Source organism: Rhinolophus sinicus, chromosome 2, assembly GCF_057876585.1.
Source record: "Rhinolophus sinicus isolate RSI-liver-muscle chromosome 2, RSI-T2T, whole genome shotgun sequence".
Taxonomy (NCBI): Eukaryota; Metazoa; Chordata; class Mammalia; order Chiroptera; family Rhinolophidae; genus Rhinolophus; species Rhinolophus sinicus.
Genome location: NC_142502.1, coordinates 84,116,627 through 84,139,329, shown reverse-complemented (window position 1 = coordinate 84,139,329; position 22,703 = coordinate 84,116,627). Strand labels below are relative to the sequence as shown.

Here is a 22,703-nt window from a genome sequence, read left to right as displayed (position 1 = left end):
AACGGACGCCTTGTATCAATCCTTCAGGTAGCCTCTACACAGATTAGAATACAAATACAATAATTTTTGAGTAAATACTTCGGTGCTCCATCTGGAACCAGGGACCAGGGTACAATAGGAATATGAGTTGCTGTCAAGACTGCTGCCAAGTCAGGGACATGGTGGGAAAAGCAAGTAAAAATACCACAAAGCTTTCCTACTATTTTTATGTTGTCTTTTTCTTGATTCAGTGTTTACTTGGTTGCTGTGAACCTTTGGTTGTTTTCCAGACTTTTGACAAAGTTGTTTCTAATGGTTTCTGCTTGTGTTTCAGTGTTTCTAGAAAGATGGGTGTTTGGAACTGCCACTGTACTGAACTTAATCCAAGACTGATTTTATTTCTTCTTTAAATGTTTCATAGAATTCACTGGTAAAAATATCTTGACCTGGAGCTTTCTTTCTTGGAAGTCTTTTCATAATAAATTCATTTTCTTTAATATATATGTGTGTTCAGATTTTGTTTCATTTTGTGTCAATTTTGCAGAATTGTATTTTTCAAGAAATTTGTCCATTTTACCTAAATTGTCAAATGTACCAGTGTAAAGTTGTTCATAATAATATTCTATTATATATATATATATATATATATATATATATATATATATATTTTTTTTTTTTTTTTTTTTTTTTTTTTTTTTTTTTTCCTGTAGGATCTCTGATACTTCCTTATTTGTTCCTACTATTGGTAATTTTTGTTTTCTCTCCTTCATCAGTCTAACTAAAATTTAATCCGTTTATTTCATCTTTTCAAAGAATGAGGTTTTAGCTAATAATTTCTCTCTTTTTAGTCTGCTTTTACCTTCAGTGATTTCTGCTCTTGTTTGATTACTTCCTTCTACTTTGGGTTTAATTTGACACAGAGATTGTTGACTTAAAACTTTGTTTCTTAATATAAACATTTGAAGGTATATATTTCTCTCCAGGGTCAGCAAGCCTTTTCTGTAAAACACCAGGTAGTAACTATTTTAGGCTTTGTGGGTCCTGTGGTCTCTGTTACAATTACTTTGCTGTTGTGGCATGAAAGCAGCCATACACAATTTATGAAACAATGAGTGTGGATATATCCAATAAAACTATTTACATAAATTATCAATGGACTGGATTTGGCCCGTAGACTGTATTTTGTCAGTCTTCTCCTAGTTTTGCAGTGCCCCACAAATTTTCATGTCTTGTATTTTTGCTATCAGTTTGAAATATTTTCTAATTTTCCTGTATTTACTTATTTGACTTATTGGCTCTTTAAGAAGTATATTGTTTAATTTCCAAATATTTAAGTGTCATATCATTCATTTTTAATTTAATCATGTTGTAGTAAGAGAATATACTCTGTAAAATTTAAATCTTTTGAAATGTATTAAGACTTATTTTATGGCCCAATGTGTGACCACTATCTTAGTGAACATTCCATATGCACTTGAAAAAATTGTGTTTTTTGTGTTTATTGTATAAAATGCTTTGTAAATGTCAATTAGATCAAGGTAGTTGATGATATCAGATCTTTTTTATCCTTAACTGATTTTTTATCTAGTTGGTCTATTACTGCATTAGAGACGATCAACTCTTCATCAGTGATTGTGGAGTTATTTTTTTCTCTTCAGTTCTGTTTATACCTTTGCATTTTGATGTTCTGTTTTTTGTTGCATATATATTTCTGATCTGTTTTCCTAAAGAACTGACCTATTTATATTATGAAATGTTCTTTATCTTTGGTAATACCTTTTATGAAATCTGATATTAATATAGCCACTCAAGCCTTTTATGCTTAATGTTTATATGGCATATATTTTTCCATCCTTTTATTTTTTATCTATTTGTGTCTTTATATTAAAAGTATATCTGTTATAAAGTTTGATCTTTTTGATTACTCTAACAATCTCTACTCTTTAATAATGGCTTGCTTAGTCTATTAACATTTAATGTAATTTCTTACATGGTTGTATTTCTGTCTGCCATTTTGTTTTCTCTTTGTCCCCTCTTTTTTGCCTCTTATTTCCTCCTTTCTTGCCTTCTTTCGGATTATATTTATAATATATATTTATATATAATAATTTTATATATAAAATATAATTTTTATAAATTATTTGTTTATTATTTTAATTTATCTATGGGCTTTTTGGCCCTTTGCATTAATTTTTATGGTTGCTATAAAGATTACAGTATGTATTTTTTGCTTTTATACTGAGTGCTACTATACTCTATCTAAAACGTAGAAACCTTCCAATACTGTAGGTCGGTTTACCTTCTGTCCCTAATTCTTTATGCTACATTTGTCTTTGTAGTACATCTACATGTCTTATCAACTCTATGGGAAATTGTTATTTTTCACTTTAAACAGTACTGTGAATTTTAAAGAAAGAGAATAAGAATTATATGACCTTTTTGTTTACCCACATAGTTATAGTTCCATTGACCTACATTCTCTCCAGTAGATTAGAGGTTTCGTCTGGTTTCATTTTTCTTTAGCCTAAAGAATTTCCTTTCGTTATATGTAATGCAGTTTTGCTAGTGATGAATATCCTGGTTTTGTTTATATGAAAACATATTTATTTTTCCTTTAATTTTGCAGGATATTTTCTCTGGCTTTAGGATGCTGATAGACGAATATTTTTCCCTTCAATACTTTAAAGATGTCATTCTGGCCTCCATTGTTTGTCATGATAAGTCACCATAATTTGCAATATTTTTCCCGTATATATAATATGTCATTTTTTCCCCTCTTGCTTGCTGCTTTCAACATTTCTTCTTTGTCCTTGGATTTTAGCAGTTTGGGATAATGTCTGTAGATGTAGTTATCTTTGTATTTATTCTGCTTGGGGTTTTCTTAGCTTTTTCTATCTGTAAGTTTGTAGGTTTCCCACAATTTTAGAAATTTCAGTCATTTTTCCACAGTTTTTTACCTCGTTGTCTGTCTCCTTTTCTTGTGGAACTCTAATTACACATGTGTTAGGCAGCTTAATTTTGTCCACACATTTGTTCATTTTCTTCCAATCTCTTTGCTCTCTGTTCTTTATATTGGATACTTTCCATTGTTCAACCTTCAAGTTTATTGATTTCTTTTCTACCACCTCCAATGTTAAACTCACTTGGTGAATTTTCCATTTCCAATACTGTATTTCAGTTCTAGAATTTCAGTTCTAGAATTTCTGTTTAATTTATATATATATATATATATATATATATATATATATATATATATATATATATATATATATATAGTTTTCATTTCTCTGTTGAGATTTCCTATGCATTCAACCTTAAGTCCTTGAAAATAACACTTTAAAAATCTTTTTCTGCTAATCCCACAGCTTGATTATCTTGAAGATTAGTCTCTGTTGACTGCTTTTTCTCTTAACTGTGGGTCACATTTCTTGTTTCTTTGCAAGTCAAGTGATTTTTGATGTATACTGGATATTGTGGATGTATATTACAGATTCTCTGGATTCTGTTATCTTCATCTGAGGGATGTTTCTTTTTTCTCTTGCAGAGACTCAAACTCCAAACTCTGCCTTTGCCATAGCAGGCAGTTGCTAAAATCACTTACTTCTTTTAGCTTTTCAACTGTTGGTTTTCACTGAGAATCTTTTTGATCCTATTCTGTAGGTGCACAGTTGAGAAGTCAACCAGGATTTGCAGATTAGGAGGATCTCCTGTCTGTCGCTTTCTCATTTCTGCTGGGATCCCCCTCTTTCTGCTGCTCCCTCCCCGACCCTCCCGGCCCCACTCCAGCTTCTCTGACAGACCCAGATTCCTTCTTTGACTCCTCAAGCCACAAAGAGTTTGGCTTTCTGGGTGAAGTTATGCCATCTTGTTCCACAAGGATTGAGGGATGCCCTAGGACAAAAAGAAAAACAAAAAAACAACCCATAAAGTTACAAATTTAACCCTGTGCAATTCATTTCAATGATCAGCTTCTGTTGTGTTTCTACCTGATTTTTGTTGCTTTGTAGTGCCTTAAAATAGTTTATAATTGTTATCAATGGCAAGATTAATCCAATATCAGCTATTTTACTATGGAAGTGGAACCATTAAGTTGATTTTTGTTTTTATCTAGTCTTTTATCTAGTCTTTTAACTGGAAAGTTTAATTCATATAAGTTCACTGTAGATACTGATATTTTTGTGTTTATTGCTGCTATTTCATTCTTAGCTGCCTCTTTTTTTTTATTGGTTTGTAAGTTACATAGTTTGTTTCCACTCTTGTGCTTACCTTGGCTTTTTAGCACATATACAGAGGGTGCCAAAAAAATGTATACACATTTTAAGAAAGGAAAAAACTATTAAAATTTTAATACTCAATATATACTGACAACAAAAGATGAATACAGGTCATGTGTATACATTTTTTTGGCACCCCCAGTATATGTAACTTAAAGACTGAAGTATACCTACATGTTGTCAGCCTCTATGCAACAATAAAAGGACTCTACAATACTTCAATTCTGATCCTCTCCCTGGGACTTAACATGATGATATTCTCCATTATTTTGATTCCATATATGTGTATATGTATAGTATAATGTACACAAAAATTGTACAAAACGTCTCACAAAGCAGACAAACATCCCTCAGGTTAAAAAAACAGAACATCTCTAATGTGTTAATTTCCTAGGGCTGTCATAACTAAGTACTACAAACTAGGTGGCTTAAAACAACATAAATTTATTCTCAGTTCTAGATGTTACACATCTAAAAACAAGCTGTTGGTAGGGCTATGGTCCCTCTCCTGGCTTCTGGTTGTTACTGGCAACTGTAGGAATTCCTTGGCATGTAGATGCATCACACCAATCTTCCTCTGTCATCATGTGGCCATCCCTGTGTGTATCTGTCTTCACGTGGTGTTTTGTTCCTATAAGGACACCAGACATACTAGATTGGGGCTCATTCTAATGACCTCGTATTAACTTGATTACACCTGCAAAGACCCTGTTTCCAATTTAGGTGACATTCACAGGTACCAGGGGTTAAGACATAGCTTTTGGGGGAACACAATTTAACCCGTAACAACCAGTACCCTAGAAGTGTCCCCTTCATTCCCTCTTCCAATCACTTCCCCTGCACTCCTTCCCAAAGGTTAGTAATCACTCTCAAGTTTTAAAACACTAGTTTAGAGATACTTGATTTTGAACTTTATCTAAATGGGATCATATAGACCATCACTGTCCAGTCGACTTTTCTTGATGATGAAAATGTTCGATATCTGCAGCAGTATGGTTGCTAATATTACATTGGCTACTAAGCACTTGAAATATGGCTTGACTATGGAACTGAATCTTAAATTTTCTTTAAATTAATTTAAATATAAATAGCCACATATAGTCAGTGTCCATCATATTGGACATGGTCAGTGTCATTTCCATTGGACAGCACAGGCATGATCTGTAGTCTTTTGTGTCTGGATGCTTTCAGTCAGCCTTGTTCTATAAGATTCATCCAGCAGTTAGCAGGTAGTTTTGATTTGTTCATTTCCAATACCTGTATAATATTCTACTTCATGTGTATATCACAATTCATTTATCATTGTAGATGTTTGGTTTGTACTTTTTGGCTATTACAGGTAATGTTCTTTTATGAACATTCTCATACATGTCTTGGTGCACATAAGTCCACATTTCTGGGAATGTATACCTAGGAGTTGCTTATGTTCAACTTTAGTAGCTAATGCCAAATTGTTTTTCTAAAGTGGTTGTTCCAATTTCTTTCATTACAGTAGGTATATATGAGTTCCCATTGATGCACATCTTTACTAATCATTGAAATTATTTAGTCTTTTTAATTTTAGCCAGTGATGGGTATGTACTGGTACTTCTTTGTGGTTTTAATTTACATTGTTCTGATAAGTAATACTCATTGACCATTTTGACACTCTTGTGTCGATGCCTTTTCAAATTTCTTGACATTTTTAGATCATCTTTTTATAGATTTTTCTGGGTTAAAATCTTTTACTTCTTTCTGGGTACAAGTTCCATGTATTGCAATATTTTCTCCCATTCTACAGCTTGCCTTTTTACTCATTTTAATGGTGTCTTTTGATGAATAAAAGTAATTTTAATATATTCCAAATTACCATTCTTTTCCATAATGTTGTTTGAATGTTTTTGACCCAACACCATTTACTAAATTAAAAAGACCATCTTTTCCCACCATGCTTTGGTGCCACCTTTGACCTAAATCAAGTTGCCACATATGCATGGGTCTGAGATTTCTATGCTGTTCCTTTGGTCTATTCATCTATTCTTGCACTAGTGCCATAGTCTAAATGACTGGAACTTTATAATACTTTTTCATCTTGTCACCTTATTCTTTGCTAAGTGTCTTGGCTTTTCTTTATACTTCATCCCTTTGAATTCATCTTAGGACAATTCACAGCCCTAGAATCTAGCTTTAACTTAACATACAATGTATACTAGGTTGTAGTATTTTAGATTACAGACAACATAGCACCAGTGCCCCAGCTCATAGGAAGGTACAATTGCATCGTAGAGGGATCACTGGTCCTATGAACTAAGTAGGCTCTGAGAGACTGTAGACTAAATGGGATGAGATAAATCTGGTGTAAGAAGCTAGTGAAGGCCAAGAAATTGAACTTAATTCCATGACCTCCTGGGCTTCAGTATCATTCTTAGAGAAGAAATGGAGAAAGACGTGAACCCAAGAATGTCGTGTTCACTATTGTATTTCTGTGCCTGATATACAATGGGCATTCAATAAATATTTGTTAAATGAATGCGTATGTGTATGTAATACATGCTTCTCAGAAGATATTATATAGCCATGAGTTTCAATCTTGCCTTAGATGCTAGAAAGCTTAAAACTAAAATTTTAATAGCCTGTGAGATTTTGCATTTTCATGGTTTTGCTTTTCTGTTTCTGTTTTTAAAGTTTTATGTGCATTACCTCACGTCTTTTTGGAAATAAGTGCATAGGTTTTTTTTAATGTTGAATTTAGTGATTACCTATCAGTGATTCTAGAAGTTTATTGACTTTCTACGTCCCTAAATGGAAATAACTCGCAAGTTCCTTAGCACATTATGTTCATATATGTTATAATTCAGTCTAAGATTATACCCAGATTTCCTTGTTTTGAAATATTCAAATTTTATTATGGAGAAACTGCCAAGTTATCCTGTTTCTCCATTTTGATTTTCCTTTGCTTTTTAAAAAGACATGTAATTGATGAGACTTACATAAAGCACATTTCTTAGTTTTCTGCCCTAAATATTAAAATTCTGTTTTTTAATGCAGATGTGGAATTAGAAGAAGCTATTAGAAGAAGCCTTGAGGAAATGTAATTAAAGATATTACCACACAACATCAAGTAGCCTTGAAGAGACTCAGGATAATGAATTCTTGAGTTTGTTTTCTAAGGGGGCCAGAATTCGACTAGTACAGATGTACAGATGTGTTTGAAAACATGCTTCTTTTAATTTTTCATGTTCAAATTTTGATATTTGCTTTGTATTTTTGTGCTGTTTTGCGAATATGTAGAGGAATAGAATACATGTCAATGCAAATGTAAATCATGTATTCCAATATAGGTATTAATTTACCAGTCAACTTTAAATTCATATATGTAAGTTAAAAGAATTAAAAAATACAAAAGCTCTCAACTATTGTTTATGTTTCCCAAATAGCATTAGTTCTTTATTTGTACTGTACAGATGATTCTAGTTTATTTTTTTTAGGAATGAAAATGAATATAAATAAAGCCTTCAAAGCTTAGATTTTCTTAAATTCTGCTTCTCATGTGATACTAATATATAGAATACCTTTGAGACCTTTGTGATTATTAAAAGAGAGTAATGAAAACTGATCATAGAAATAGATTAAAAGTTTTACCAGCAATGTTCTTTGTGGATTTCACTCGGATGTTTTTCCCTGCTTTAATTAGAGCTGCACATTGCTAGAATAAAAAAGAACACTCTAATTTCTTTAATATAAGTATAAAGAAACCTTTTCTATTCATTTTACCTGCTTAGACTTTTATGTGACTTATATTTACCTACTGTTTAAAGGGAATGGTGTCAAAATATTTGCATAGAATTATTTTTAATAATTAGTCCTTTTTTATATATTTGTGTAAACATAATCTTTAAAAAATAATGTTCAAGTCTTACTCAGGAATAATCTTCCTTAACCCTTTAAAATTTTTATTTCATATAAAAGTATCTTCCTTTTAGTTATTCATTAAGTTGTTGTCAGGTTTCTATATTTGGTGTTACATATTTAATTTTTAAATGTTGAGGCCCCATTGTGAAAAATAAAATATTACATAACTGGAAGACTAAGAAGGGCTTGTCATACTATATTTGTGTATACGCTTCATGTTATTGACCAGAAATGTCATCCCTAAAAATTTTGAATAGTAATTACCAAACTTAAAATTTTCTATAAATATAATTTTTTTAAGAATCATGACTAGAATTTTGTTCTTTCTCTGCAATTACATGTTTTATTGTGAAATAGCATTGCTGTTTTTTTATTAGTATAATCTTTTCAATACACATTAGAAATCAGTTTGTGTTTTTGTTTCTTAAGATGTCAGGTCAATGTACCTGCTTGCATTTTTTTTAAGTTGACATTGTAGAGTGAGAATTCACCAATTATTTTTCCAAATGACCACATTGTGCTTTTAATTTGTATGTTAAAGTGATCAAGCAGGGCTTTAAGAGGTAGTCACTGAATCAGACATTAAAGACATCCACAGGAGCTTGCTCAATAGTGAGGAGAAAGGACATTCCAGAAAGAAATGTGATTAAACAGACATGGGGGAGAGGAACCAATATTTCTCTGCCAGAGGTGCCACATACATATGTGATGTATACTGAGCTCTATTAAGAAGCTTTTGCTGGTAGAGTGTAACTGAATCTTTTCATCATGACCCTTAAAAAAAGATAATTGGGTTGTTTTAATTAATAATTGTCACTGATTGTATTTCTACTTGTTAGGTCATTAAAAATCATTTTTAAATTACTTCATAATTTGAATTTAATTAAGATACAAGGGAGATGTAATCATTGGGTGACATTAAAGTTATGTGGATTACTAAATTACCAAAGTAAATGTCTCTAACATTGACAAAGATCCTATCTTTTCCTTACATCATTCATTTATTCACTCATTCACGCACTCAAAATATTTATTGAGTACTTACCATGTGCCAGTGACTGCTCTAAGCACTTGAGATACACCAGTGAGCAAAACAAAGCCCTCATTGCTCCTCTATGGAGCACACTTTGGGAGAGAGGAGTTTGGATAGTGTTATCATAGATAATAAGTACGTATACCCAATGGTGATATGTCATGAAGGAAAATAGGGAAGGGAAGAAAAGTGTGGCGGGCAGAGGGCTTGCTATTTTTAATAGGGTGGTCAGGAAGGATCCTGACCAGGTGAACTTGAGCAAAGACCTGAATGAGCAAATATGTATGAGGAAGAGAGTGCCAGATGGAGGGTGAAAAGGTCTAGAGGTCAGCTTGATATACCCATGAAAAAGCAGGAATGCTAGTATGAGCTAAGAGAGTAATAGGTGAAGATGCTGAGGCCTTTCTATGGTCCTTGGCTTTTACTCTGAAATGAGCCATTTGAGCCAAATGAGCCTGAAATTAGTTTTCTGAGAATAAGTGGTGTGATCTGCCTTATTTAAAAGGATCACAGTAAACTATATTGAGAATATATATGAGAGGCAAGAGTAAATGCAGGAAGACCAGACAGGAGGATATTGCAGTACGATCCAGGTGAGAATTGATGGTGGCTGGGACCAGAGTGGTGGCAGTGGAATTGTGGGGACGAATTTGGACACAATCTGAAGGTAGAGCTGACGGGATTTACTTACAGATTGGGTCTAATATATAAGGGAAAAAAAGAGTCTAGGATGATTCTAAAATTACTTGATAGACTTTTAAACCATAAAATGTCTTCAGATTCCAAGTATGTGTCATGATATAACAAAATATATTTAATGAGGTCAAGTAATCCCCTACACCAATAGTGTATTAGTGTTTAGCTTGAGTTTAGAGGGAATTGGGATCCAGATTGAAGGGCCTCACCTCTGTTCAAGTATTTAAATGGCTTTGATCTCAGATTAAAGGTTGTGATTCAGCTTTAAACTGTTATCTATCATTTTATGTTCCTTGTTCATTTTCATCCTCACAATATGAAGCATAGCTATGAGATGGGAGCAAATCACCGGTTTTAAGTATATAAATCTTTGTACTCCCAGCTCTACCCCGCTTTTACTGACCTTTATATCTGACCTAGTGACCTATTGCATCTTTACATTCTTGACAGATTTACATAAATTGGGTATGAAATGGCCTTCATACCAAATTCACCCAAATTCCAACCGAAATCATTTTTAATAGGAAAAAACTCATTAAAAATTCCTTTGTTAGAATGGGTAGAAATGAAGTATTATAAATTCCCTTGCTTCCTACATCCAGCTGGAAAGAGAAAGATGAGGTCACTTTTTCTTTTTCCCCTTATACCTTCAGTGGTGTTACCAGGCTATCCTCATTTCTGGAAAGTGGTAACAGGGCAGGTCAAGCAAGTATGGACTGATGAGGAAATGTTCTTAAATGCCTTCTTTCCACAAAGGGACCTTTTCTCCACATATCCATGGACTTAATAACGTTTTTGTTTTTTCCTGTGAATTACGGGGGCTGGGAGAAATTAAGCGAAGCCTTCACCGAGTAATACATCCACAGCTTACCGTTAGGTCCCTTAGCGTGTAGGGAGGTGGTTTGGGGGGGGGGGGGGTGCACAGAGAACCGAGGCCTCACGGAGGTAGGGGTGGCGGGGATGAGGGCGGGGCGTTTTGTGATCCTCCGCATCGGTTTCGGTTCCAGGGTCCGCAGAGAAGGACCCGCGCGGATCACGGTAGGGCCTCCTCCTGGTGCGTCCGTCCTTCCAGGTGTCTCAGAGGCCGCCCGGTTTTGCTCCTCAGGCCCCCTGACCCTACGGGCCCGTCCTGGAGCCCCGGTGACAGCTAGTGCCCTCCCGCAGCCGCGGCAGCTGCCCCTAGCGGGCTCTGCAGCCCCCGAGCCCCGCGGGCGCGCGGCGCGCCTGTCCTTGTTTGGCCACGCGGCAGCGGCGGTGTTGGCGTCCGGTCGGGCCGCCCCCCGCGGGCGTCAGAGGGAGGCGGGCGCCCCGCGCGGTGACGGCGACGCCTGCGGCCGCGGGAGCTCTCCACTCCCAGCCACCGGAGAGCCCGGTGACCTCTCGGCCGCCCCGCCTCAGAGGCTCAGATGGCTCAAGCGAAGATCAACGCGAAAGCCAACGAGGGGCGCTTCTGCCGCTCCTCCTCCATGGCCGACCGCTCAAGCCGCCTGCTGGAGAGCCTGGACCAGCTGGAGCTCAGGTGAGGCGGCGGCGGGTTCGCTGGCCGGGGCCGTGCGCGGCGGGGCGGCGCGGGCACAGCCCCCGGGCAGGCTGCAGCAAGGGAGCTGCTTGCTTGGGACTTGTTTTCTATGGAGATGGTGCAGTTTTGTTTTCTTGGTGGATTTTCCTTTCCTCGCTTGAGAGGAAACGCATTCGACTTAAGCAAAATCTGTGAGCGCGTTATTGGCGGCCACATGTTCCTTGACAGACCTGAACGTTTGGGCGCGGAGAAAAATAAGGAAAGATAAAAGTTCAGTGACGTCATTTGAGATTAGGGACAGTGACACTCCGAGTCTACAGAACTTCTAGAACCTTCTGTGTGCCGGTATATGGTCTTCCCAAATGTTTCTAACTTACTTTCCTATTATGCATTTTTAAGAGAAGCAGTGGTTTAGCGGTCCCCTATGTGACTGATCAGTTTCTTTGCTCCAGAACACTTCAGAGCAAAAAAAAAAAAGTAAAAATATAGGAATCCATCTGATAGTAAGGATTAGAGAGGAGTAGGACAAATGGGCTGCTGGGTGAAGGATAGCTGCGTACTTTGTGGAATAAAGACACCGCAGCTTCCCTTTTCCCTATAACCCCACGTACTGTATTCAGCTCTAACTTTAGTCTCCTTACATAGTAGACACTGTGCTGACATCTTGAAAGTGCTAGTCATTGGCCTGAAAGCATAAGATAGTCAGTTTTTCCCTCTTAACTGATTAAGATTTTAGTAAATGATTAACATAGTGGTAGGCTTGTATAGAATTTCTAAATAGTTTATGTTAAATTTTGGAAGTACTGTTTTTCCTTTAACAGTGTATGAAAACTTTTATGTACTTCCTGTAAACTTTTGTGTCACTAAAGTTACTGTGTAAATTGTGTGCAGATGTAGTTAAATGAAAATCTTACAAACGCACCCACAACTCCCAGAAACTACACAGAATTTTCTTTCATAATTTTCTCCAGGTTCTGGGTGAGCAAAGGAGTATGTGAGCCAGAAATTTTAAGAAGCATTGCACTGTCTGTATCTCCATCGATTAATATAGCAAAACAAGAAGAGATGTCTATTTTCCAAGGAAGTGGATTAATAACCACAGTATATCTTAGCAAATGAGGCACTTATTCTTATTACTACCACAAGAAAGAAGTCAGAATATGAGAAATTCCACCCACAATGATTTCATGGATGGCAGCTGTTAGACAAACATGAGCCAAAACCACATTCTGGATTCTGCTCAGAGAGAGAAATGGAATGAGAGAAAAGTAATGTTTCCCCATTACTTTTAACATTAATATTTTTACATCAACTCCCCACCCCCTAGAGAAAGTGGAGCAAAACTAGAGATCAGTGCCCTCAGCTATGTATTGTCCCTCTGAAGAATATTTATTTTTATATAAAAGCATAACAAGCAACACACACATGTCCCCAGGTCTTTAGAACTTTGAGGGCATGTTCTCAACCATTTCGGTGTCTCTCTCCCCTAATCAGAAAGAAAGGATTTTTCTTTAAAGGAGTGAGGGTGTTGCCCCTCCGTCTTCAAGCTGAGTCATTGTCCTCAGACTTGAATAATTTGTGTGTGATAGGTACAAAAGCAGTCAGGTTTTCATCTCTAAAAGCCTCTGGTTTTGAGTATTATTATATTTTAATATTGATTAATATAAAGTAAATTCTGATTACTGTGTACAGGTTATTAAAATACAATGTTTTTAACCCTTGAGCTCAGGAGGAAAGACTGATTAATATGTTCATTTTAAGGACTTGTCTCCTAATTTTAAACTTTTGTAAGCTTTGCTTCCTTTAAGTAATATAGAGGGAAGGAAGTGGTAGATGAGGGTAAAAGGGATCAAATATATGGTGATGGAAGGAGAACTGACTCTGGGTGGTGAACACGCAATGTGATATATGGATGATGTATTACAGAATTGTACAGCTGAAATCTATGTAACTTGACTAACAATTGTCACCCCAATAAACTTTAATTAAAAAAAAAGTAAGTATTAATAATATTGACTGAAAAACTAAGGAACTGTTTCAGAAAGTAAGTAAAAATAGAGAAAAATGCGAATGCCCATCCACTGAAGTTTATTTGAAACCACATGGATACTGTAGCAGAGAACTACACTATTGAAAACTAGAGTAAGGGACAGTGTCACAAAGCACTACACTGTTAAAAACTAGAAAACTGTTAATTTCATATTAAGGATGATTAATAAAGCAGTGTATTAAGTACAGTGTTACCTCGGTTTTCCAATGTCTCCGTTGACGAACATTTTGGTTTATGAACGCTGTAAACCCGGAAGTAAATGCTTCGGTTTTTTATCACAACTCAGAAGTCGAACATGTCACACGGCTTCCGCTGAGTGCAAGATCTTGAGGCCTAGCTGTCGGCTGTTTTCGAACATTTCAGAACTCGTGGATTATGTTCGAAAACCGAGGTACCACTGTAGTTTAGACTTAGAGGCTTGCATTTACAGTTCCTTTTCAGTACTGATTTTGTCAATTTTGGTAGAAACTTTTTCTATATGAAACTGAAAACAGAATTATGCTAAATGCATTGTGTCATTGAGTTTGAACAGGTGTACATGATGTTTAAAATGCTTTAAGATGTTTGGCAGCATTCTACAAATTGTTAAAGAAATGCCATTTGTTTTCTAACATATTACCGTAACACTAGTCTGTTTTGATTCCTGCTAAAAAGATGATTCCTTTAGATCTCCTGGTTTTCATTAACCAATTCTGAATGATGTCTGATTTTTGCATTCATCAGTGGCTCAAAACACCTTATCATTGTTACTTTTTAGCAGTTATCGTAATTTATAAATAATACATGTCCACATTTATTCATTTAATGACACTGACTATATGCCAGTCCCCATGCCTTCGTGGAAGTTATTATTACTTCCATTTTCTTGATGAGAAATTGAGGGTTAGTAAGTTAAATGAGTTGTCCAATATCACATGGCTAGAACCCAGGAAGACTGGGCATAGAGCTTAATACTTTATTGTTGAATTTTCATAATGTTAAATATGTCATATTTAAAATGGGATAGTATATGGATGTATATATGATTTTAAAAGAAGAAGTGAAAGTTCATTTCAAATTGGTGTTTAATTTAGTAAATATTGAAAACCCACTGAGTTCCAGGTATTGAGTGGCTCCTAGAAGGCTCTGGATGGTAACGAAGATGGGACATAGGTTGTGGAGAATGGCAATGGGGGGAAAATGACTGAACGGGAGATTGGCTGTTCACAGATTTGCCCCAACTGATCGTATTGTGGCTCCCTCCCCCTCTTAGCAGCCATTTGCAATGGCTTACTTCCCAGCCAGGGGCTGAAGGGTTGGGGTAGGGGGTGATGGGGATCACGTGGCTGGCTGAAAGCTTCCTGTTGCTTAAAGTTTCTTAGGGTGTGCCAATGTCCCAGGAATCATAAAACAAGATGGCGTCATAGTTAATATTGTATAACAGCCTGTAATTTAAAAGAGCACTTTTCATAAACATTGTCCTTTGAAGCTTACACAATCCTTTGAGGTAGGAAGAAGGAAGATGTTATCTCTTTTAGAAATGAAGGAGCTGAGGTCCAGAGGGACCGTGTGGCTTGCCTAAGGCCACACTACTGATGAGTAGCTATTAACACTAAACACCAGTCCCACGTTTACACCAAAGGGTCTCAATGGTGAATGTAATTTAATATTTTGGTTATGATTAGGAAAAGCCTTCAAATCTTACAGTGCCTAAAATATAGGTAAGCACTGTTGTATCCTTTTGATACAAGAGTATTGAATAAGAGACAGGACTATGATTTTAAGAACCTGTTTTAGAAATTATTTCTTTCAAATAAATCCATGATAGGAGCATTTTCCATTTTACCTCTTTTTTATGAGAGCACAAATGCTTGTGATTGATAAGCCTGAGTCCCTAATGGTATGTATAGAATAAATATGAAGTTAACGTTTGCCACCACCAATTCTGGACATGTTACACGTATTAACTCATATAGATGTATAATATTTTTAGTCGATGTTGACAGTCATTGTGTTCAATTCTTTGCCTGCTTTGCTTCCTTCAATCACAACCACCATCTCATTATCCCTGTTTCATAGATGAGGAAGATGAAGGCGAGGAGAGTTTAAGTAACTACTCGAGGTCACACAGCAAGTAAGTGGCAGCGCTGGTTTGAACGGCTGGACTGAAAAGCCACTGCAGTTTACACTGTGCACTGTCAGCTGGTGCAGTAGAAGCCACAGTCTGGTGAAATCACTGTGGGGCCTCTCCTAAGTCTCCCAACAATTTGTCCTTTGATACCTAGGCTGCAGAGGTTTGTGAGGTGCCCGAGGCTGAGGACTAGCTGAGGATGAGTGCCTTCCGTTTTGTCTGCATGGGAGTATTCTGACTGTAATTTATTTTTGTTACAGCCGGCTTAGTTGTGAGTTCATGCAGAGAGTTTGCCAGGAGCACAGCCCAGGCCAGCCTTGATGTGCGGCTAAGTTCTTTCCCAATTTGGACTTGTAGCTGCTTCCAGGATCTGTTAATAAAAGCAGAATTGCCCCTCCCCACCAAGAAAAGTGTTTTCAAATGATGTTTGAAGGATAAAGTGAGATGGCTCAACGCTTGTCTATCCTGTGTTCCAGAAGAAAACAATGGAATGGGGAACGGGATATTCGAAGATTTAATGGCTCACAGTGAAACTAATGGACAAGTTGTAGACTAAAAGATTGTATGTGAGTTGAAGTTAAGAATACCAATGGCTGATAAACAGTACTAATATTACTTAAACATGTTAAGTAGAGATCTAGGTTCAGCTTTTTAAAAGAAAACATTTTAAATATGATGTAGTCCATACACTAGGCAGATGTACAATGCCAAGTTATTGATTGCCTCAAGGAAGAGGAAGGGGGAAGTTATCAAGGAACAGTTCCTGCCAAAAGGATTGGGTTTTCAAAAAGGATCACCCAGTAGACAAGGGTTAGGGATAAAGAATGTTGTAGAAGAGGGACTAGTAAATGAAAGGTCAAGGATGCAAAACAAAACAAAACAAAAAAACCGTTGGTTCTGAAGAATGACCATTTACCTTTGCTATGATATGAAAAAAGTGTACGTAAAAACATATATAAGAAGTTCTATAAAAATTGAAATCTTTTTTTCATAGGGAACATGCCCTCACTTCCTAGCCTTGTGGGAAAAAAACCCAAAACTTAGAAGTTACATCTAATTTCCTCCATATTTGGTCTCATTGAATGACAAAATACTTACTCATATGACAGATTATATTTTTCCTAGAGTGTCTCCTTTTAAACCATTTTTTGTTAACAACTCCATGAACCTACTATTGTAATTTAATTATTGTAAATGAAACCTTCCTTTTTAGAATTTAAGATTCAGTTTTTTATCATCTTACATTTGAATTCAAACTCGAGTATTGAAAAATTAATCTCTTCTTTCAGCATCTTCTCATTTACCAATCACATGGTTCATCTGTGTCATTTAAACACTAGAGTCATGGTTTGTGTTTTTAGCATAAATATTTCATATTAGTACCAACTCAATCTCTTTCATATGTACTTGGCCCTAGTTTATCTGAGAGTTTGCCAATGTAAAATGTAAAGTACATAATGAATGGTGCTGGAAGACGGCCTGACACTGTATTGTTACTATTTTACAGATTATTATTTTTTATTGTGTTTTCTAGCCAAATTTGTCACATAAGGTCCTTACCAGCTCTTTTCTTTTACTGCCTCTAATAAACACAAAATCCAACATATATTTAGTATCTTGATGAATAAAGAGACCACGTGACTCTGCTGCCTATCCGTTGTTATTTTGGAGTATAACAGGCGGGTGACTGTTGGGGAAAAGTCATATATGTAATGGACCGATGCTAAAACATTGGTGAAGCTGTTCCTTCCCACTGAAGGCAGCAATCAGGATTAGATCTTCGGTGATCTCATGTTTCTAAGACCATCTGAATCCAGGGGATAGGTCTGTCACTATTTATTTTGGAAAAGCTGGCAACTTATGTAGTTGCAGTGTAATATATAGCAAGAGAGTATACTGGAAACAGAGCACTTTACATGTCGAGGATATTTCTCTTGCTCTCACGATATCACAGCCTAGTTCTTTAGTGACTGGGTGTGTTCATGTGTGTGTGGTAAGTACACGAGCAAAGGATATCCCAAAGTTTATATATGATAGGATGGGAGAAGATGGTTGCATTGTCTGTACCCAACAAGGGGTTAATACCCTCAGTATGCAAACCAACAAGAGGACAGTAACACCTGTTCAAAAGAGAAAAACCAAAATAGGCAAAGGCTATGAACAGGCTAACAAGGATACAAAGAGATTTGCAAAATTATTCATGAAATAAATGCAAATTAAATACTGACATATCATTGTACACTTACTAGACTGGCAACAAGTAGAAAATTGGAAGATGCGGAGTATTTGTTGGTTTGTGGGGATACAGGGACTCCTGTGCTATGGCCTGGTACAGCCGTTCTAGAGAGCAGTCCTAGAACTGAGTCCGACTGAGGGTCTTGGGATCTATCCTAAGGAGATTCTCATTCAGGTCTCTAAGGGGACACATAGTCACTGAAATGTTGTTTGTGGTGATGAATAGCTGGGGAACAACGTAGTGTCTCCGCTGGGAGAGGAGGTGAAGTCAGGTGGGTATACACGCGGAGTCTTATGCAACTAGAAGCTACTGATTAGATGTACATCTAGGAACCTGGATGGTTCTTAATAAAATAATGCTGAGTGAAAAAAAGAAACAATGAGATACAAGTAAATTGAAAAAGATGAATAGATAAATACATATTTTGTAAGAACAAATAAACAGTATATAGAATGACTGCCCTGTGAGCAGGGAGGAAAATGGGAGTGGGGTAAGTGGAATAAAAAAGAATAGAAAACTGAAAGAATGAAAAATAAAAGGGAATAAAGACTTTTTGAAAAGTGTTCCTAATCTTTCGAGTTGGATTGAATGATAGTGAGATGAGGAAAACTAACCTTCCATACAGTAACTGTTGTGTTTTCCCAATTTATGCAGGGTGGAAGCTTTGAGAGAAGCAGCAAGTGCTGTTGAGCAAGAGAAAGAAATCCTCCTAGAAATGATCCACAGTATCCAAAATAGCCAGGACATGAGGCAGATCAGCGACGGTGAGAGCTGTTGCCACAGATGGGGGCTCGTCTTTTACGCCCTTTAAGGGGTTTACAATAAGTGTGGGTCAATTTTTGCTTGACGTGTGGTATGAGTACTCTAGGTTTCAGCATTTAATGTGCACAGAGGGCAGCAGCTGCAGCTGTCAGTTACCCAGAGATCTTTTTTCCCTTGTACTCTCTACCCTAAGTCCATGGCTGCGAGTGGTAGGGAAAAGCTCCTTTGGCAGAAGAGCGGGTCCCAAGCAGTGAGGCCAAGTATTGACCTCAGGTTCACACTCCTAACTTCAGTTCTACAGAAGTTACTGGAATGTAGATGTAAAAGCAGAGGGAAGAGATGAAATTGGAAGCAAAGGAGTAAAGACAAAAGGAGATGAACTGATGTGTAACTTAAAGAGAGGAAGGGGGGGAAATGCAGAGAAAATAAGTCATAGACCCAGTAAAACCCCATGAATGTAACAATGTGCTAGCCTTTTCATGTGAAAAGCATGACTGCCCATGGAGGAACAGACCACTTGTGATTTTCTTTCATTGGCAATGGGCTTCCTACTTTAGCTCCTTTGGTGCTTCACAGGGCAACCCAGTGGGCCAGGTAGCTGGTGCGGGAAGTGTGTGTCTAACGGCAGACCACAGCCAGGTCAGGATCTGGTCTGTTCTTCACTATCCAGACACAGACCCATGAATTAGGAAGGACGGGGCAGAACAGGACAAAGAGGAGATTGCTGACTTTTTCATATAAGGAATGAAATGGTGACAGAGCCCCTTTTCCCATAATTGCCTCTGTGCTGGTCGTCTTCAACCACTGGCCATCTTACATGTGTCTGGAGGGGCTGAAGTCATTGCCTACTTTGGAGGCCAGCTTTTTCTCCGCTGTCATGGCTATGTTTTTCTCAGTCAAAATTGGGGCATTGTTTTCTGACAAACATGCAGAATATGCCACCCCCAAATATGCCTCGGGCATAAGGATTATTTTGCTGATTATTTTTGAGAAACTGCAAACACAGAAGTTCTGAAAACAAAGTAGACCTTACCCTTTTGTAAGGGAAATTTACATTTATAAAGTAAATTTCCATTTGTAAGGGTGTCTCCCTCTCCGTACCAGGAAGACAGGACAGTAAATCACAAGAAACTCAACAATGGAGAAGGCACCTACTGTACTGAAGTCTTCCCCTTGTTTACTGTGCTTTTCCTCACCTCCCATAACTGGCTTCCCTCTCTTCCCAACATCTTTCTTTTGTCTTTAGCTGAAGATAGTATTTAAGGTGATATCTCAGGCCATCTCAGAGAGTTACTCAGTTTCTCATGTATGTGTGAGATATACACACTAATAAACTTCTGATTTTTCTTGTTAATCTGTCTTTTACGACAGGGGTTCTCAGACAAACACTCGCAAAGACAGAGGGAAACTATTTTTTCTCTTCTAATGTACATCCTTATGGAGAGATCCAGGATCTCGAACCAGCACAAAACCCTAGTTACGCTCACTATTCACTCTGTGTTAAGACTCGATCTCCATCCCAGTTACAAATGTATACCTGCCCAAACTTTTGCAAACATGACAACTAGAGAAGTCATCTGATATCCCATGTATGAAGACTTTCAGGGAAAGGTATTCAACAGCCTCTCTCTGTAATCTAATACACTCCATCAGTTAATCGTTTTTTTTTAACTGTTTTTTTTTTTAATTTATTTTAAGTGTGTTTTTCCAGGACCCATCAGCTCCAAGTCAAGTAGTGGTTTCAGTCTAGTTGTGGAGGGCGCGGCTCACAGTGGCGAATGTGGGGATGGAACCGGCAACCTTGGTGTTATCAGCACCACACTCTACCCAAAGGAGCTAACAGGCTGCCCCATATCAGTTAATCTAATATACTAGAGTTTGAAGTTTTACCCTTAAACAATTCATAGCAGAGGTGATTACAGAAAATAGATATAGCCACAAATGAATGCCTTACTGTTCTTGACATTGTTGAGGGAGGAAGACATTTTCTGTCTTTATAGATTCTTTCAGCTGGTCCAATAATTAAATTGACATGAGACAGATTAACAAGAGAAAAATAATCAAATTACACACGTACATATGGGAACCCCACATACATGAAAGAGTCAGAGACCCCACATACATAAGAGGTTTAGAGACAGAAAGGTTAAATGAGGTGTGTATAACAGTGTGAACTAAGGAATGAGACGAGGCACCTGGGGCTTCAGAGGGGAGGAGGGAGATTTGTAGGATAATAAAAGCAGATGTTCAGTAATTAGAAGTTTGCTTTGCCCTGTGGATAGGTTATAAAAAGCAATCTCTGGTAATAATGCTTATTATGAGCAAGACCCCTACTTTAAATTCTTTAAGGAACAGGTAAAAGTTTCTTGTGAGGCTGCAGGGTCTCAATTGTTCAAAATATTTCACATGCCAAAGTGGCACATCTTGGGGAGGCCTGTTCTGAACCCCTTCAACATAGACAAGTTTATGTCTCATATTGATTGATATTTCAAACTCTTATGTTTAGGAGAAAGAGAAGAATTAAATTTGACTGCAAACCGTTTGATGGGACGAACCCTCACTGTTGAAGTTTCAGTAGAAACAATCAGAAACCCTCAGCAGCAAGAATCCCTAAAGCATGCCACCAGGATTATCGATGAGGTGGTCAGTAAGTTTCTGGATGACTTGGCAAATGCCAAGAGTCATTTAATGTCACTGTATGGTGCGTGTTTGTCTGAGGTGCCACCTGGGCCAGTTGACCAGAAGTTTCAATCCATAGTAATTGGCTGTGCACTTGAAGATCAGAAGAAAATTAAGAGAAGATTAGAGACTCTGCTTAGAAATATTGAAAACTCTGACAAGGCCATCAAGCTGTTAGAGCATTCTAAAGGAGCTGGTTCCAAAACTCTGCAACAAAATGCTGAAAGCAGATTTAATTAGTGTTGAAACCTGAGAGCACTTACAAATAATGACATAAAAATGATAAACACTATTTTAAGTATTATCTAGTTCTTTATGTTAGGCGTAACCACTCATTTGATACTGAAAGTTGTTTCAGATGATGAAAATATTCCAGTGTCATCAGTTTTATGAGTAACAAAAGTAGAGATATTTTAATTGCTAGAAATTTTTGGATTGAATTGTCTTGTACTAGGATCTAGCACCTAATATGGAAATATTTTTTACTATTATGTGGATAAATACTTCATATGTGGGGGAAGGAAGTTCTCAGTGAGGGGCAAAGGCGTCACGTTTCTTTCCTGGACCTTGTCAGGCATGGAAACACCTGGGCACATAGGGCATCTGGTTGACTAGAAATTCTTTACCTTAAGCAGCACATACCCTTACACAACTAGTGTTAGCCAAGCAATGTGCTTAGCGGGATGAAAGGAATCACAGTAAGATCCTTTCCCTACATTCTCTTTCATTCAGCAGGTTTTTTTAGTTATCTGTACCAAATTATTTGGACTTAGAAGATTTACGCGTCTCATAATGTGAATGTATTTCTTGATGTATGAAAACATGACAAAATGAGAAAACAGACACCTGATTTTTCCACTGTGAACAACTATATATATTTTCATCTTTTCCCAAAAGCATCATTTCTCTAAAATTTTAATCATTGTATAAATACAATGTTGTAACTTGCTTTTTAAAAAAATAATTAAATGCTACTATAAAGTCTGCTGAATTGTCAACTTAAAAACCTCTGACCAACCCATTCCCTAACTGGACATTTAGGTTGATTCCTAATTTGTTGCTATTACTGCAGCATATTTATGTATATAGATCTTTTTCCCCCTTTGGTTTTTGATTTTTTTGGTGTAAATTCCCAGCAGTGAGATTTACTTGGTCAAAGGGTATATACATTTTCATAGCCTGACATAGTTCCTTTTTTTTTTTTGTATAAGAGGTATATCAATTTATACTGTCTTCAATAATTAAAATGTAGCTATTTCACTGAAAGCTCTCTAGCATTGAGCAGTTTTTTTCTAACATTAGATATGAAACACCTTTAGTTTGCATTCTGTTTACTAACAAGGTTGAGCAGTATATTGATTATTATCTGTGATAAATGAAGCAACTATAGAATATTTTTATTTATTGTTAATGTGATTGATACACAAAACCCTCAATTTTCCCAAACACCATTGCTAAATGAATATATCAAACT

At 36.8% G+C, this 22,703-nt stretch overlaps 2 protein-coding genes across 5 annotated transcripts in view; both read left to right on the top strand.

Annotated features, from left to right (window-relative positions):
* Positions 1-9,009, top strand: part of ZNF451 (zinc finger protein 451) — a 72,000-nt gene extending 62,991 nt beyond the window's left edge. For 2 of the 3 annotated variants that reach the window (XM_019734653.3, XM_019734654.3), the window contains one exon: positions 7,281-9,009. In XM_019734653.3, the coding sequence (XP_019590212.1) occupies positions 7,281-7,327 (47 nt within the window). In that variant the 3' untranslated portion in view covers positions 7,328-9,009. The remainder of the gene's footprint in view (positions 1-7,280) is intronic. The other variant, XR_016020300.1, reaches the window with a different exon arrangement.
* Positions 9,010-10,537: 1,528 nt separating this feature from the next.
* On the top strand, positions 10,538-22,213 carry BAG2 (BAG cochaperone 2). 2 transcript variants are annotated; one of them, XM_074333137.2, is made up of 4 exons: positions 10,538-11,392; positions 15,501-15,555; positions 18,443-18,552; positions 21,057-22,213. In XM_074333137.2, exons 1-4 carry the CDS (start codon positions 10,834-10,836, stop codon positions 21,467-21,469), a joined length of 1,137 nt encoding a protein of 378 aa, XP_074189238.2. In that variant the 5' UTR covers positions 10,538-10,833; the 3' UTR covers positions 21,470-22,213. The 2 variants fall into 2 exon arrangements, with proteins under 2 accessions (XP_074189238.2, XP_019590217.1); XM_019734658.3 differs by lacking the exon at positions 15,501-15,555 and having other exon boundaries at positions 11,131-11,392.
* The last annotated feature ends 490 nt before the right edge of the window (positions 22,214-22,703 follow it).